This window comes from Mirounga leonina, unplaced genomic scaffold, assembly GCF_011800145.1.
Source record: "Mirounga leonina isolate KUSES-001 unplaced genomic scaffold, KU_Mleo_1.0 Mir_128, whole genome shotgun sequence".
Taxonomy (NCBI): domain Eukaryota; kingdom Metazoa; phylum Chordata; class Mammalia; order Carnivora; family Phocidae; genus Mirounga; species Mirounga leonina.
Window position 1 is genome coordinate 2,762,959 of NW_023270320.1, and position 17,179 is coordinate 2,780,137.

The window sequence follows — 17,179 nt, forward strand, 5'->3', positions numbered from 1 at the left end:
TCTTTGCTTCTCACTGTTGGGAAAATAATCCTGTCCCCTGCAGACTTGCCACTGGGGTCCACTCCCCTCCTTTTTCTCCAGCACAGGGGCAGAATTTCTGGGGTGCTAGGCACAGAGACCACTGGAGAGGTCAGCCTTTGTTGGCCCCTCCCATTGGCAAACTCTTGGCTGTGAGCTCAGCCATGCTTTGGGCGGGGAGGGAGGTCCAGAGCACATGATTGAAAATCAGAGAGGGAGATGACAAATATATTCAAAAGCACATTGATTTTTCATACCAGGAGTGGGGATATGCCAAAAAAAAAAAAAAAAAAAAATCTCAATACTGAAAAATGGACCCAGAATATAAAACCCTTTTCCAAATTGAGGGCTTGTGAAGGGTCAAATTCCACCAAAAGTGGGCTTACAAATAAAAAGATCCCTATGGAAGGACAGTCATTATCTGGTCCCACGAGTAAGGGGAACCCCTGGATGTTTGTGAAGAGAAAATCCTAGATTCAGCTGTGCTGTCCCCTGTCTCCCCCGTAGCGATCCCAGGTTTAATGTTGCTCCTCTCTGGATTCCATGTAGCACCTTTCTCATGGGTTTAAAAATAGACTCTGTGACTACCAACCCTCTTAAAAGGAACATGATAGAGATCAGTGCCAGCACTATGGGACCTGATACCCGGCTCTGATCACCTCCTTAAATAGAGTCCATACTTGCAATCCCTTCCTCCGGTGAGGCAGGGCACCCAGGGCTACCCAGTTGGCCACTGAGTGCTCACCACACAAAATTAAATAGCAAAACAACCAAGACCGTCTTTTCTCCTTTTCCTTTCTTCTCTCACTATTGAAAAGCTTCAGAAGGCATTACAAGGTCTGAAGGGAGTCGGAGTGGATTTCTTAGTCCATTTGGCGTAATAGCTACGGCATATATTCTGCCAAGTGCCTTCCTAATTAATTATTGGAAAGGGGAGTGGGGGCTAGTGCAGGAGGGTGCAACCATGTCTCTATGAAGAATAACATCTTCCCAGCAGCCATGCTCTTGATGGTTTACAAACTCCCCGGGGTGGTTGATGGCTGGCTCGGTTGGCGATAAAGGAGCCTGTCTTTCTCAGTAAAGGGTGGAGTTCCTGGTACCCACCCTTATCCACAGTGTCCAGAAGCTCTGGGAGCTGGGGCAACTCCCTGTGTGGATGAGGGCCCGGCCAGATAGAAGAATGGTTGAGGGCAAAGCTGTATTTGTGAGAAGGCCATGGGGCAGCCAGAGACAGGGATGCCACCAGGGGAATGTCAGATGCGGGCTTGGGAGCAGGGCTCCCGCTGGACACACGCCTGGAGACTTTTCTTCACCGCAGAGAAATGGACACTGAAATGGTGCATGATAAGCCCAAGGGAGTCTTGTCGCTGTAGCAGAGTGCTGGGGGCTCTTGGGGGTCCTGTTCTCAGCCATGGATGTTGGGCCTTGGGGAAGCTGTCCCTAGACCTTAATTTTCCACAACAGAAACAAGATCAGCAACACCCCATACCTCTGGGGGTGGAGAGGGTTCACCTTTGACAAAAGCTTCAGTTGAGAAGAAGGAAGGGAGAGAAGAAGGGGAAAAGAGAGTCAATTGTCATTTTACTGAGTACCTGCTTTGTGCCCCATAGTGGTGCTGGGCATTTTTACGTGATTTTCATAATACCTGGAGAAGTGAGTCACCTTATTTTCATTTTACTGAGGAAGAAACCAACACTCAGAAAAGTTATTTCCCTTATCAAAAGTTACGCAGCTCAACCGCAGTGGAGTGGGCCTACTGACTTGGAGTGTTTTAAGGCTGCCCAGAAATTCAAACAGTGCTGTTGTCATTAAGTTAGTTCCATGTCTGAGTTGACTGCAGAGGATTAAACCAGAGGAGCAGGAGGGCATGGGTGTCCCTCAGTGAACGGCAGGGGGAGAGTCTTGTTGCCCAGGGCCTGAGGTGCCTGGAGGCCCTTCTCTGGAATCCTGGGTCTGCCCTGAATTTGTCAGCTCTCACGTTCCTTTAGAGAGGAGCCAGCTGGGGTCCAGGCTGGCTGCCGCCTGAAGCTGCCTGTTCCTGTCCCCCCAGAATATTCTGGGGGAGCACAGTCATCTGAGAATCCCACGCACCTGAGATTCTTTGCTCCAGGCTTTTGAGCAAAAAGATGTGTTCTCCCAGTTTCTGGAAGAGCTAGATTCATGGAGGAATCCGCGGCAGGGGCCCCGTAAACTGTCCTGAGCTCCCAGTGCCCCCGCGGGTTTCCGTGTCACACAGTGAATAGCTTTGTTTTCTTCTTCTGACTGAGCAGCAAGGGACCCAGGAACGCGCTCCCCAGCTGGGTCTAGCACCTCATCAGGCTTGTCTGCCGAGGGACCTGCGGAGACAGCAGGTAAAATATTTAGCAAGATTAGAAAAAACCTGTAGACACCGTGAGCCTACAGGATAGAACAACAGGTCCTGTGTCCTTCCTGAGAAGCCCCGTTTTTTTCTCTCACCCATCAATTCCTTTCTGTCGCTTTACTTTGGTTTCAGTGACATGCACTGACAGATCTCAAGGACACACTAAATTCCCGCAGTAAAAAGTACAGCCCTCGGGGCGCCTGGGTGGCTCAGATGGTTAAGCGTCTGCCTTTGGCTCAGGTCATGATCTCAGGGTCCTGGGATCGAGTCCCGCATCGGGCTTCCTGCTCCTTGGGAGCCTGCTTCTCCCTCTGCCTCTCTCTCTCTGTCTCTGTCTCTCATGAATAAATAAATAAAATCTTTGGAAAAAAAAAAAAAAAAAAAGTACAGCCCTCGGGTTTGGAAAGGAAAGGAAATGGGCAAGGAGCAGGATGGTTATTTGTTGTCTAAGGGTGTGGTCGTGATGGAGGGGGAAGGAGGGACAGTTCATGGGGAAAATAATAATCCCTTATCTTTCTGAATGCCTAGAGCCCAAAGACACCGCGGTAAGTCATGTAGATTAACCTGTACAGCTGTACGCCTTATCGAATGGTGAACTATCTGTCTCTGCTCTCCTGAAGGATCCCAGCAAAGATTCAGCCCTTTCTGAATAATGAGTTCTATTAAGTCACATCCCCGACAGCTGGAAAGTTCTTTCTGTCTAAATGTCTAATGGAAATCTTCTCTACATCAATTTAATCCCATGACTTCCTATTTCCTTATGGCGGTGCATATGCCCTCTTCAAACATCAGTCAGCAAGAATTTATGGGGCACCACTGTCCATAGGGGAGCAGGTGGGGAAGGGGAGGGGGAGGGGCTGGGCATACAGAACGTTTGAACCAAGCTGCTTCTGCCTAGGAGAAGCTTATAACAGCATCATGGTGACCAGGCTACCACACCTGGGAAAGACACCATATAATTAGGCCCGTCCTGGGGTTCCAGGCTCTAGTGCTAGAAGACTTTACATCTGAAGGACCATATCCTTTAGCCTTCTCTTCTTTAGCTCCTATAACCTCGGGTCTTACTGAGCAACATGTATGAAATTGTTTCTTTTCTTCTCTTGGGCCTTGCCTCTTTGCATATTTAAGTTGCAAAGCCTCAACCCTAATGAGGTCATCATGGCTGACATCAAGAATTCTTGGCAGTCTTGAATACTCAGGTCCTCTGATTATACCTCAGCATCTTTCCCATTACTCTCACAGTATTCTGTGAGAGTACTCTCCTCTGATTATAGTCAGCTTCTGGTCCACTATAACTATGTCGTCCTTTTTCTTTGTGATTGTGTATAACCCATAGCATTGTAGTACAAAGGACACTGGGCTTAAGAGTTATAAGATCTGGGTACCGAAATTAGACTGGGAATGTTTTAATATTTAACTTTGAATCACTTTACTTGCAAGGTCTTAGTTTATCTCACCTTTAAAACAGATATTCTGTATATAAAGAACTCTTAAAATTCAATAATAAGAAAACAAACAACCCGATTTAAAAGCGGGCAAAAGATTTGAACAGATATATATCATCAAAGAAGATATGTGGATGGTGAGTAATCCCCTGAAAAGATGTTTAACACCATTAGTTATTAGAGAAAGCAAATGAAAGCCACAGTGAAATACTACTACACATCTATTAGAATGTCTAAATTAAGACTGACCATCCCAAGTATTGGCGGCCATGTAGATCAGCAGGAGGGAGGGATTATGATGCAGGAGGAAACTTTTGGAGATGATTTTGGAGGTTCATTATCTGGACTGTAGTGATGGTTTTATGGGGGGTATGCATAAGCCAAAACTTACCAAACTGTATATTTTAAATATGCTGTTTATGGTATGTCAATTAAACTTCAATATAGCGGTTAGAAAAATAGTCGATCTTCTATTGTGTGAGTCAATTCTATCAGTGTTTCTGAAAGTATTGTGCATATTATTCATCTTCCATTTGAGTAGGGTGTTTTCTCTCTCTCTAAATATTAATGTTGGAACGGTGCTTTAGAATCCCTGGAGATATTCCACTGGGCTATGATCAGGGCTGTTCCAGTAACCATAATTTATTAATTGAAGCTCTTTCTGTAGAGGATTTTAGCAAATCTGAGAGGCAGTTTTAAGAGGTGCTGGGCAAAAGACCTGTAGGGATGTGTATTTTAACAACATTTACACGGAGGGGGGTTGGGGTGACTTCCTATACCCAGACACCTTGCCCTTTGATACAGCAGGGCAGGTGCTTTCCAGCCCCCTTGCAGAGGTGGCCTGGCCTGAAGTTCATCATCTGATGATGTTGAAAGTCTCGGACCCGGAACGTCCTGATGCTGCAGTCTTCAAAGACCAGGTTTTTTACCCCCATGGGGAGGAGTTAGTTGCATTATATACTTCAGATCACTCTTTTTTGACAACATACTGACCTCTTCTCTTGATCTTTATTTATCTCACTTATTTGGGACTTTGCCTTAATTTGTTGAATGGCTTTGAAGAGCACTTCACTTTGGAAAACACCCAGAGTTTTTTCTAATCTTTAGGAGCATGCTCCACATTATCTATTCCTGGCCCCGAGTACACTTTTGTTAGGAATCTTGCCAGTGCTGTTAATGGAAGGGCTTTGGATCCGCTGGACCCTCCATTTACTAGTGGTGACCGTGGTCCTGACCCTTTACCTCTCTGGGCTCAGTTTCTTGGTCTATACAACCATAATAGCATCGTCTACCTTATGGGATGGCTGTGAGGGTTAATTGAGGTAAGGCAGTATGTCCATCACCTAACAGGTGCTCAGTGCATTAATTCCTCACCTCACCAACACACACAGCTCTACCATACCTATGTGTCAGAGCAGGAGGGGTGGAAAAAGAGAATTTGGGATTGTGTCTAGGCTGCTATTTGAAGAGAAGGTGAAGCCGGGCTCATGATATAAAACATCCATGGTCTGAACAAGCAGTTTTGCCAGGGGCCTAGTTACCTGGCATTGCTTTTGCTGATATCTTGTCATCACCTGTTCTTAACAATCTGGCATCACCTCAAGGCTTGGCCACCCCCCCCCCCCCCAAACAGGCTTTTGACCTCTGCCCCTGAAATGACCTCAGGAAAAGGTGAGGATGGTCCCGGAACTGAAAACTCGGAGGTTACTCCAGCCTCCTCGGGTGATGTTTCATTAACCCCGTCAGACTTGAAGGATGAGGGAGATGGTAGTAACAGCTCTGTGTCCTGCCTCTCAGCTTCAGTTCGCATCGCAGCTCTCTGGCAGAATCTGGATTAGGCTGATTAGCTGGTATCTCAGGACACGGTGTAAGAGCTCAAAACATGCAAATTGGTTATGGGGCATAAATAGACTTTGCTGAGCTCACCCTGGCCGTCTTTGCAGGCTCCGGGGCCGTTCACTAGGGCAGTCAGTGTGGCAGGGGCAGGGCGGGAGCGCCATGCAGCTTGGAGCTCCTCACCTCCATTGGACGTATGTGCCTCCCTTCTGCAGCGGCAGGACGCTTGCTCCTCGCCCGGCCTGCTGGCACCTGCAGCTCGGGCTGCACCCCCACCCGCACCCTCCACGCACCCCCTCGGCTGGGCTTGGCAGCAGGTGCCTTCTCTCCGGAGATCGCTTCGCATTAACTTCCCACTGACATAATAATGGAGAGAAAATGAAGAGATCCCATTAGCGGCTGGCTAGCTGGGCTGGAGGGCGGGCGGGCGGGCGAGCTCAGGGTCCGAGCGCCGGAGCCCGCGCCGGAGCCAGAGCTGAAGCCTGAGCCCGAGCCCGAGCCGAGCGGAGGGAGCCTGTATTTTTAGCCAGATGCCGCGTAACTTGCTGGCGCTCCCCGCGCCGCCGAGCAGATAACGGGGGAGGGGGAGCAGGGAGCCGGGCTCGGATTTCAGCGCGGGCGCCGGACGATGGCAGCGAGACAGGGCAGGTCCGGTCCAGACCCTGCGGTGAGTGAGTGGACGGCCTGCTCGCGGCCGCTCGGGCGGGGAGCTCGGCGCGCGTTGGGCCGCCGCCGTGCGGGGTCCGGGCCGCCGCGCCCCTGGTCCCGCCCGGCTCGCCGGGCGCCAACTTTCCGGGCGGGTGCGGGGACGCGCGCCGGGCCGCCCTTGTGCTGCCTCACGCCGGCTGGGCGCCGAGGCTTCTAGCAGGATCCAGAGGAAAATTCCTTTGGCCTGGAGGCTGCCGCCGCGAAGGGGCCGGTGGCGGGAGGCGGCCCGACCTGTGGCCGGCCCGGGTGAGGCGGCCGCATGCCGGAGCGCGGGGGAGGAGACCGGGGCGCGCGGGGGCCCTCGCCGAGGCCACGTCCCCTCGCCGCGGAGGACAGTCCCGCCGAGCGGGTTTGCTGCTGGGGACCCACCCGCACCCGCGGGGATGCCACTGCCCTGGCCTTGGCCTTGCCCGGAGAGGGCGCCGCCTCGCCCGCCGCACATCTGACCCCTCAACCTTAGAAACACTAGTGCCCCGAGGTCCTGGAGTTAGCGGGAAATGAATGGGGATGAGAGAAAGGCAGACCTGTTGTGTGCTGGGGAGCAGATGCTTTCCCCGTACCCTGTCATCTTCACGGCCCCCCCGGCCAGCCTTGTATCATCCCCGTTTGGGCAATGGGGAAATTGAGGTTTGGGAACTTGTAGGAGGCAGAGCATCAAGTGGCAGAGCGGGATCATCCCAGGTGTTCCCAGCATCAGGGTGGACTCCTCACACATCACTGCATCACCCAGCCTCTAAGGCCAGACGCAGGAAGTGCCCAGGCTTGGGCAGGGTTTTTCCCAAGGCCTGGCGGTTGTGTTCCGACATTAGAAGGGAACTCGGGACTCCTGCTTGCACCTTTTATGACACCTTAATCACACCTTTAATATGTTCCTTCTACCTTTGCCAATGGTAGTCTGACTGGGGCTCCTGGAGACAGTTTGGGAAGCTTTCCCAGCACAACTTTCTGGAAAGAAAAATGAAAAACTTAATGAAAACACACGCTGTGGGCCAGGGTTCACTTTGGTTTCTCTGTAGCCCGTGGGATAAAGGCAGGGGCCACACAGGTGGGCATGCTGGCTAGCGCTGGCTGTTCTTCCTGCGAGGCCTGACGGGGGCTCCTAGAAGAGCAAGGTGCTGAGTATGCTGTGGAGGGCCACCCCCAAACACAGCAGGCAGCTCCGCAGCTAGAACCAAGGTCTGCCTTAGTCAGCTGGATGTGCTGCAGCACCCCCTAGAAAGATCTAGAATCTCTTCCTGGGAGTCCTGACAGTGGCCTTGTTAAAGAAACTGCATTTTGCTCAAACAAGACCCCTAGGGAAAGAGATATTATCTTATCACTGTTTACTGATAATAGCTATTTCCATTCACCTTTTTAGACATGAATTTTGTACTAAAAGACCTTGAGAAAGTAATTCATGATTTGTCCTAGGCGAACTTGGACCGGCTCAAGCCCCAGAGATGGTGCAAAGAGGCCCTGGGATTCTCTTACTCGGCCTGAAACTCAGCTGTGCTTGGCCTCTAGGGTTTGTGGAGCCTTCTGTGCTCATGTGTTCCAGGCACGCTGACATTTCATAGTGTGCTTCCGGCCTCTCCCTCCCAGGACACTGGAGCCCCCTGGGCTACTTCTCTATTGCTATATTCATATCACCCCACTCAGGAAGTGCAAGTTTAATAATAGTCTGGGTGTCTCAGGTAACCAAGGGTTCACCTCCCTTTTCCAAGCAGTCCTGATGAGAGCTCGAGGGCCTTCCTTTCCCCTCCATTACTTCCTCGCGAAGTAAGGGCCAAAGTGGGCACGGCCTCTGAGCGCGGGTGGAAGGCTTCCTCCCGCCAGAGCTGAACTTGAGAGGAACATTATGAGCACTAAAAGTGATTGGCCCATTGGGGCAGTGTAGCACAGGGGTGAAGAGAAAGACCCTGGAGTTAGGCTACTTGGATTCAAATCCTGGCCAAGCCATGTATTCGCTGTGTGACTTTGGATAAGTTGCTTAACTTCTCTGTGTCTCATTCACCTCATCTCTGCAGAAGAGACAATAAGTGCACCTGCCTCATGGGATTATTGGGAGGAGCAAATGAGTTAATTTATGTAAAGTGTCTAAAGCATAGTAAGGGATTTAGAAAGGCAAACTTGGGGCGCCTGGGTGGCTCAGTCACTTGAGCATCTACCTTCAACTCAGGTCATGATCCCAGGGTCCTGGGATTGAGCCCTGCCTCGGGCTCCCTGCTCTGCGGGGAGCCTGCTTCTCCCTCTGCCCCTACACCCCTACTCATGATCTCTCTCAAATAAATAAATAAAATGTTAAAAAAAAAAGGCAAACTTATTTTGTTATGAAAGGAAGTTCAGGGATATCACATGGATTAACCAGCAGGGATGTGGGTCGAGGACGAACAAAACATATATACACCTTCTTGCCCTCAGTGCAGGCGTGAGCAATTTTCTCACAGGTAAAATTAAATTGAAATGAAGCTCAAGATGAAGAAGGGGCAAAGACACAAGCAGGCAGCCTTGGTGGGTGCTCAGAGGGGCGGGTAGCTCCTCCGTGTGATGCAGGGTTCAGGGCCCTTGTGGACTGGTTTTCTGGAACACAGTGAACAGCCTCCTTCAGGCCCTCTATCTACTTTCCTCGAACAGAGAGGCCTCTCTGAGGCTGCCCCACATCCCAGGGACAGGTGGGACTCAGGGCCACGAATTCTGCTCCAATTTATCAGAGCCCAGAGATAGTCTGGTTAGCATTTTGTCACTATTGCCATTATTGTTTTTCTGATTAGTGTCTACTCGGGTAATTGTTCTAAATGGAACGTGTTGGATTCATTTGACTCTCTTTCTGCCCTATTGGATTACACAGACCATTCTGGGATGCACCAGGAAATTGCACCCGGGACAGGTCATTGACTTGGAGGTAACTGAATTAGATAGATGGGCAGCATAGGCTCGGAAAAACAAGATGGTGAGACTGGGTCTCATATTCCTACCAGGGTCATTTGCTCCAGAGCTTAAATATTCCCTGGCACCTAGGAGGTGCTCACTGAATGCTAGTGGAACGAATGACCCCTTTATAACTCCGTCACTTTGTTTTTCAAATCATGAGGGCAGGGACCTATATTCTGAATTTTTATTCTATTTCTTTTTGCCCTAGCAGAGTCCTGGACTTGAAATAGGACCTCAGCAAATATATTGTACAATTAAACTGAGTGATACACAGTGGGAGTGACACCATTATCTATAATTCACCTGTAAGATACCCTGAGGATCCTGCTAATGTCCTGACTACTCTATGCCAGAGAAGACCAAACAGAAAATGAAAAGGCCTTAGCAATTGAACTTCACCTGTAACTCCATAGGTGACTTTAGCTAGTCACTTTATTCTTACAGCTGGTTTTATTATCCCCAAAAGGAAGGACTGGGATGAGATGGTCCCATTCTTGAGGTCTGTCTTGGGCTTAACACAGCCCTCAGGGTTAGAGCTGGGACCAGCCTGGGACCCTTTCCCTGCCATGAATTAACTGTTTGACTGGCAAAGGCATGAGGCTCCTCCCAGCCCCCACAATCTGTCAGGGCTGTCCCTGGTTTGAAATTGCGGGGGATGCATCTCGGGGTCAAGGGTAGTGGAAGGGCTTTCATCAGGGAGTCTTGGGCTGAATCCCTGAGTTTTACCTAACTTAACTGCAGAACCTGGACAAGTTATTAACCTCTCCAAACCTCAGCTTCATCACCTCTAAAATGGGGATGATAATTGTACCTACCTCACCAGTTGTGATAAGGATGGACAGATACCATGTTGGTAACACACCTGCCCAATGCCTGGTATTACTGTTGTAATTTCATTCTTATAGCACACAAACCACACCAACTATTTCGCCCTCTGCAGCCTACTCTCGATTGGGCTTTCCTTACCCTCTATTTATTTGCTTGTCTGTCTATCATAAATATTCTGCCTCACTTCCTGGATGCAGTACCCCGAAGAGTCAAGCCGTGTCACGCTGCACTGTTTTTACCCATCATGCTCAGCTTTTTGTCCTGAGTCCTATTACTGTGCTACAGAAGGTAGTTTGGGTAGGTGGGATAGGTGGGAGATAGGTTTCTCAAACACTCTCATTCTTGGGGAATAATATAGTATTTTTCCCAATAGTTAAATGCAGACAGACTTTCTGATTCAGCAGGTACAAACAGACATTTCTCTGAGGAGCTAAGCTTTGAGTCTGATTTCTCTGGGTATCTAGCTCATGGGGAACCAACAGAGCGATCCTCATTTCTGAGGTATTTCCCCCACCATAGATGCCTAGCGGAGAAACTTAAGGGGACATTAGGGGCCTTGTGTTTTCAGCCAAGGAGGCTCGTGGCCTAGCAGCCATTTCAAGCTTTGAAGGATTTCCAAAGAGGTGAAAGATTTGGTTCCTGCCCCAAGAAGGAAACAGTTTGGCTGGGGAGACAAAGATGTATTTAAAATACACTTTTTTAAATAAAAAATCAAGCTCCTGTTTCTAGATTTAAAAATGGTAAATATTGAGTATCCAAAGACCGCATCATAGAGGAGATAGGAGCTGAGTGGATCTGAATTGGAATTAGCAAATGCGAGCGTCAGAGGGCTTCAGAAGGGTCCCATGAGTAATCTGGGTGTGGGCCTGGAGGCAGACAGCCTGGGAATGCCATGGGAGGACAGAGAAGGAAGGAGGAAGGGGCTCTTCTGACAGCTCTGTTGGGGGCAGGGAGAGCCAAGTGTATGTATGGTGTTGTTTTTTGTTTTTAAAGATTTGTTTATTTGAGAGCAGGGGGAGGGGCAGAGGGACAGGGAGAGAGAGTCTTAAGCAGACTGCACACTGAGCGCAGAGCCCAACCGGGGCTCTATACCAGGACCCTGAGAGATCACGACCTGAGCCGGAGCCAAGAGTGGGACACAAAGCCAACTGTGCCCCCCAGGCATCCCCTCCAGGCACCCACCAAGTGTGTGTATGTTGTGAACAAGTGGACGAAGTCTTAGGTTTGAGCTTATATAACGGGGCAGGGGTGGGGGTGGGGGCATGTGGGGTCTGGAATATGAGAGCAAGGTTGGCAGGAAATCTGGATTTTCGGAAGATCAGCGAGGCAGGGGTGGAGTGGGGTTGGCTGGAAGGCAGAGGAAGGAAGCAGCTCTTCTAGTGAGGTACTAGAGGCTGGAGGTGGCAAGAGGGAGGGACAGATGAAGGTAGTGTCTATGAGGCTGGAAAGTCTTTGCTGCCATGGATTGACTGTTTGGTGGGCAAAGGCATGTAGCCCTGCTCTGGGGAGAGGATCAGGGTTTAAGGATACTTGTCAGTGGATTTAGGACCCACCTAGGTAATCTAGATGGGTCTCATCTCAAGACCCATAACTTAATTACATCTGCAAAGGCTCTTTTTTCCAAATAAGGTGACATTGTCAGATTCCAGGGATTCGGGCACAGACGGATCTGTGGGGGCCACCATTCCGCCCACTATGGCATGTTCTCTGAGGAGGGAGCGTGAAGGCAGGAGACAGAGTACCCTTGAAAGGAGAGGGAACCACGAGGTATGGGTGGGTCTTCCGGAGCACTTCATGCATGGCGTGTCACTTGACGACCCTCGCCCACCTGGGTGCGCACCCCGGGCCGAGCACAGGGCTCAGCCCTTGTGCTGCTATAATAATTGTAATGGCCTGTATTATTTGGTGGCGGAGTCTTGATGGCCATGGTGTGAGTGACAGAGCAAGGGCTCTGGAAAGGAACTGCTTTACTCTCATTCACGAGAGCTGGCGAGGGGCACCTGCCGGCGAAACCTCACGTTAACTTGGCAGCAGAGCAAGGAGGGCAAGTTCACGGATTTCAGAGGCGAGCCGTGTGCATTTGAGTCCAGGCTACGCTTCTTGCCCGCTGTGTGACTCTGCACAAGTCACCTCAGCTCTCTGCGCCTTGGCTCCTCATCTGTAAGAGGGGGACCACAATACTACTTACTTCTTGGGGTTTTCAAAAATGAGTATTCAATGCCTATCTCTGTGGGTATGTGAACAGATAGTAAATGTGAAGTGCTGATAATCTTAGTGCATAGTAAGTCAGTGCTATGTGCTGTGTACTTAAAAAACCAAACCACAAAACAGGGCCCAGATGCACCTGTTAGGTTCCTCTGACGCCTGCATCCGTGACCCCCTGGGGTCAGGGGCTATGTGCTATAGGGTCCTCTGTAAGAATGGGGAGCCCTTGGAAACATCGAAGTGGTAGGATACCAGGCAGTGCTGAGCGTTCGCAGTTGGAACAGGGTCCCTCTCAAAGACTGGGCCCTAGCCCAGTGGGCATCCTAGGCCCTAACCAAAGGAGTTTGCTTATAAAGATACCAAGAAGAAGGCACCTCACAGTACAGACCTGAGAGCCATCTAGACGGGACTCTAGGCCCGTCCCATGCCTGGGCACCACGGTGCCACGGTGGGGGGGGCAGGGGGCACCGGGGTGCCTTACAGGAGGCTGCAGTGGCTGCCGCTGTGACTTTAGCCCTTTTTGGCAGCCCTGGGCTTGAATGGGATCTTGAAGTCGTTACCACAGAGCACACTCACTGCCTGCCGTTTCTCCTCACAGGCCGATGCTGCTACCAGCTTTCTGAGGGCAGCAAGATCAGGTAACTTGGACAAAGTTTTGGATCACCTGCGGAATGGCGTAGACATTAACACCTGTAACCAGGTACGTGGGGTGGGGACAGGCATATGGTCTCTGAAGAGAGGTTCTTGCCTGGTGCCTTTTCCTGACAGCTTTCATCCGCCTCTATTAACCTTTTCCCAGTGACCTCAAAACTCCCCAAGGGCTTCTGCCTGCTGAAGGCCCTAACCTCGGTGTTCACATCCCAGACGCGGTCCGGGGCCCCACAGAGAAGGACTGATGTCTGAACCGTGTGGGCCGGGCCCAGGCTCCCTCCCCTGCTGCCTCTTCCCTCAGAAGTTGCGTTGGTTCCCGCTGTGGTCTTAGAATATGTGGCCTTTGAAAGGGGGCAGGAGGAAGGGCCTTTGAAGAATGTTGTGTCAGTGGTGACATTAAATCTCCTTTGTCCACTAGCAGCCTTTGTGGGTTCTCGCTGTGCTGAGAAGGAAATCGTGATGATGCCTCCCTTGCTCTGTCAGGTGTTGATGAAAGCGAGTCTGGCTCAGGCTGAGAGCCGCTGTGGCTCGAACCGCTTCTCTGGAGGTTCCCGGTGCTAAGCGGTGGGTTTGGTGTCAGGTTGGGGGGGTAGTAAGGAAATTTCGTGTGTTCAGGTCAGATCAGAGGGCAAAGAGTCAGGTTTGGGGCCAAAGATCTAGGAATTAACTGAACAGGAGGAAATCATCGTCTAGGAAGAGAACGGGGGTGTAGCTTGGGCTCGTGGATGGATGACCTTGGTTTGGTTTGTTTGGTTTGGCCAGCCAGTTAAATCGTTGGGGTACATGTGCTAAATCAGTTTCTAATTTAGAATACATTTACCAATCATAACTTTTTTTTTTTTTTACCATTTTAACCATTAAATTATTTTTAATTGTGGTGAAGTACACATGACATGGAATTTACCATCTTAAACTGTTGTTAAGTGTCCAGTTCAGTGGGATAAAGTACATTCATGTTGTGGAATAACTATGACCACCATCCATCTCCAGAATGCTGTTCATCTTGCAGAGCTGAAACTCTGCATCTGTTACGCGGTGACTCCCCATTCCTGCTGCCCCCCGCCCCACCCCTGACCACCACAACTCTACCTTCTGTCTCTATGAATCCGACTGCTCTAGGCCCCTCCTCTAAGTGGAATCACACAGGATTTGTCCTTTTCCTTTAGTGTAGTGTCTTCAAGGTTCCTCCTTGTTGTAGCACACGAGATTGCTTTTACAAGCCAGCTGGGGCCAATTCCCGGGAGGCGATGTGCCTCTGTACCCCTGCCTTCTCACCACCCATCACCTCCCTGTCCCTGCCACCCTGCTTAAAATGCAACATGCCACTTGCTCTTTCTCTCAGGGCAAGACCCCATTTGGATTCGGTTGGTCCTCTGTGGTGTAAATTCATAGCTCAAAGATGAGAGAGGTTGAAGCAGGTGGTGTGTGGTAGGACATAAAGGTAGGTGTGGTATGAAGCCCATGGCAGTGAACTTCAGAGGGGGGACAAGCATGTGCCCTGGCCTCGAGTCTGTGGACGGGGTAGAGGCAGCAAGCCCCCCTCCCTTTCTCCTACCCCTCCACCCAAGTGTGAGGACATCTGCGGCGACTCAGCAAACACACAGAGCCCAGATTGAACCTGTGAACCCATTTCTTTCAAGGGAAGAGGATGTGGGAGCAAAGTATGGGGTAGGGAGCAAGTCCTGGGATCGGAGTGGCTCAGGAGAGGGGCTCCCTGTTTCAACACTGCACCCTGCCAACAGCTGTAGTTGTGTTGTTCCAGCCCCCCACAGGCGAGGGGATGGCTCTCTCTGCCCACCTGGAAAGTTCTGAGGCTTCTGCAGCAGAAATGCAGAGGAGGGCTTCTCCGCAGTGTAGTTCCGCCCGAGGAGCAGCGAGCCTTCAGAGGCCTTCCAAGGGTTAAGATGCCAGCTCTCAGAGGAATCCATTTGGCAGAAATGGGGACAACTGGATGCTCATAAGCCTTGAGCCAGGGCTTATTTTCGGTGTGAAATTGGAAGATTTTGATGACACCGGGGAAATGGTTTTGTCCTGATTGGTCTCCTGTCAGTGAGGCCCCGGGTGTCACTGGCTCGTCCCCCTGCCGTCTCTCCTCAGGGCACCTCCGGGGTTCATCTCGGGCTCGGCGAGCAGCATTTTTGCACTTTATGACACTATTTCCGGTGGGCTCGGTGCCAGGGACAGGTAGCGCTGAGCCCTGCGAGCACCAAAGGGATGCTCCAGTCCCAGAAGGGTGTCTGCGGTCCTGGCTAAGCCCGGCCTCCTTTCTGAGAGGACACGGCTGCAAGCACTGGCATGAATGTCAGGGAGGAGGAAAGGGAAGGATTCGGGTGCTGCAAAGCCCCTCGGGGCTGGCTTATGCCCAGGGCCCCTTCCCTGGCTCCCTGGATCTTGGGCCGCGCGGGTCTCCTGCTCGTGGCAGGAGCTGAAGACAGGCCGCTGGGAAGAGCCCATGCTGCCAGGCTCATGCCGGCCCCCAGGGCGGCTGGCCTTGGGCTCCGCAGTGAAGAATGGGCAGGGCAGGAGGGACAACAGTAGCCAAACTGACGCCCTCTTTATTTTATTTTTATTATTATATTATGTTAATCACCATACATTACATCATTAGTTTTTGATGTAGTGTTCCGTGATTCATTGTTTGCGTATAACACCCAGTGCTCCATGCAGAACGTGCCCTCTTTAATGCCCATCACCGGGCTAACCCATCCCCCCACCCCCTCCCCTCTAGAACCCTCAGTTTGTTTCTCAGAGTCCATAGTCTCTCATGGTTCTGACGCCGTCTTTAAAAAAATTTTTTTTTTTTTAAGATTTTATTTATTTGCGAGAGAGAGAATGAGAGACAGAGAGCATGAGAGGGGGGAGGGTCAGAGGGAGAAGCAGACCCCCCGCCGAGCAGGGAGCCCGATGCGGGACTCGATCCCAAGACTCCAGGATCATGACTTGAGCCAGTCGCTTAACCAGCTGAGCCACCCAGGCGCCCCTCTGACGCCCTCTTTAAACACATTAGTGCAGCCATGGGGACAGTGTTGGTGCTTTATAGCGTGCACAGGGTTGGCGTCACGAGGGGACTAGAGCTTGCTTCTCCTCAGAACATGCCTTCATTGTTTTGAGGCGCTGAAAACAGGCTCCTGTCAGGGGGCCATGGCCTGAGGAGGTGCTTTGGCTTGAATCTTTTGAGCTGGTGGACTGTGATAGCAGGAATACAGCAAATGCTAATCCTTATATAAGTAACACTCTTTCAAATAGTATGTTTTGTGGAAAGAATAAGGGCTGCTTGCCATGATGGGGAGTAATTACGCTAAGTAGTGTGAAAAGAGGAACTCTCTCGGCTTATGTAAGAGACATCTGAAGATTCAGGGCAGTCTCCTTAATGCATGGATTATGTCTACTAATTTTGATCATCATCATTATTATATTTATAGAAAAGAACAAATTCACACATAAGGACCCACACATACACATGCATGCACCAGTATCTTTATATGAATGCCTGATGCTTTCATTTAGCCAAGCCATAGGCAGGCTTTAGACCCACGTAGCCAGTGTCTTCCCGTATATCTCCACATGTGGATGGAGTGCTAGGCCTTAGGGATTTGATAGTACGAAGAAAAGTCCCAGTCCTCATCTTCTCTGAACTGTAGTCCATTGGTAGTGAGAGCTATTCATCAAATAAGCACATAAATAGTAGGCAAACCGAAGTGTCTTTGGAACTGTGAAGGAAAGGTGTAGGATTTTTTGAGCATATATGAGACTTGACCTAAAACTGAAGGCAGAGAAGGCTACCATGAGGAAGAGATAGTTAAAGTAAGGGATAAGGAGAAGTTAATGATGCGAAGGAAGGGAAGAACATTCCCATCATAGGGGCACCTGGGTGGCTCAGTCAGTTAGGCATCTGACTCTTGATTTGGGGTCAGGTCATGATCTCCAGTCATGAGATTGAGCTCTGCAAGCTCAGCGCTCAGCTGGGAATCTGCTCGAAGATTCTCTCCCTCTGCCGCTCCCCCTGTTCTTGTGTACACACGCACACTCTCTCTCTCAAATAAATAAATAAATCTTGAAAAAAAATCAAATCATAGGGAACAGCCTGTGCAAAGTCCCTGAGGCAGCAAAAAGCACGGAAAGTTTAAGGAAGGCCAGAGTGGCTGCAGTGCAGAGGCAAGGAGCTCTGGATGAGGCTGCAGAGGTGAATTTGGGATTTTGCTGGGCCCTCTAGGCA

General features: G+C 50.4%; 1 protein-coding gene across 1 annotated transcript in view; it reads left to right on the forward strand.

The window, feature by feature from the left end:
• Positions 1-17,179, forward strand: part of ANK1 (ankyrin 1) — a 127,435-nt gene that overhangs the window by 22,466 nt on the left and 87,790 nt on the right. Inside the window, exon 2 of the mRNA XM_035003964.1 lies at positions 12,911-13,012. Coding sequence (XP_034859855.1) covers positions 12,911-13,012 — 102 coding nt within the window. The remainder of the gene's footprint in view (positions 1-12,910; positions 13,013-17,179) is intronic.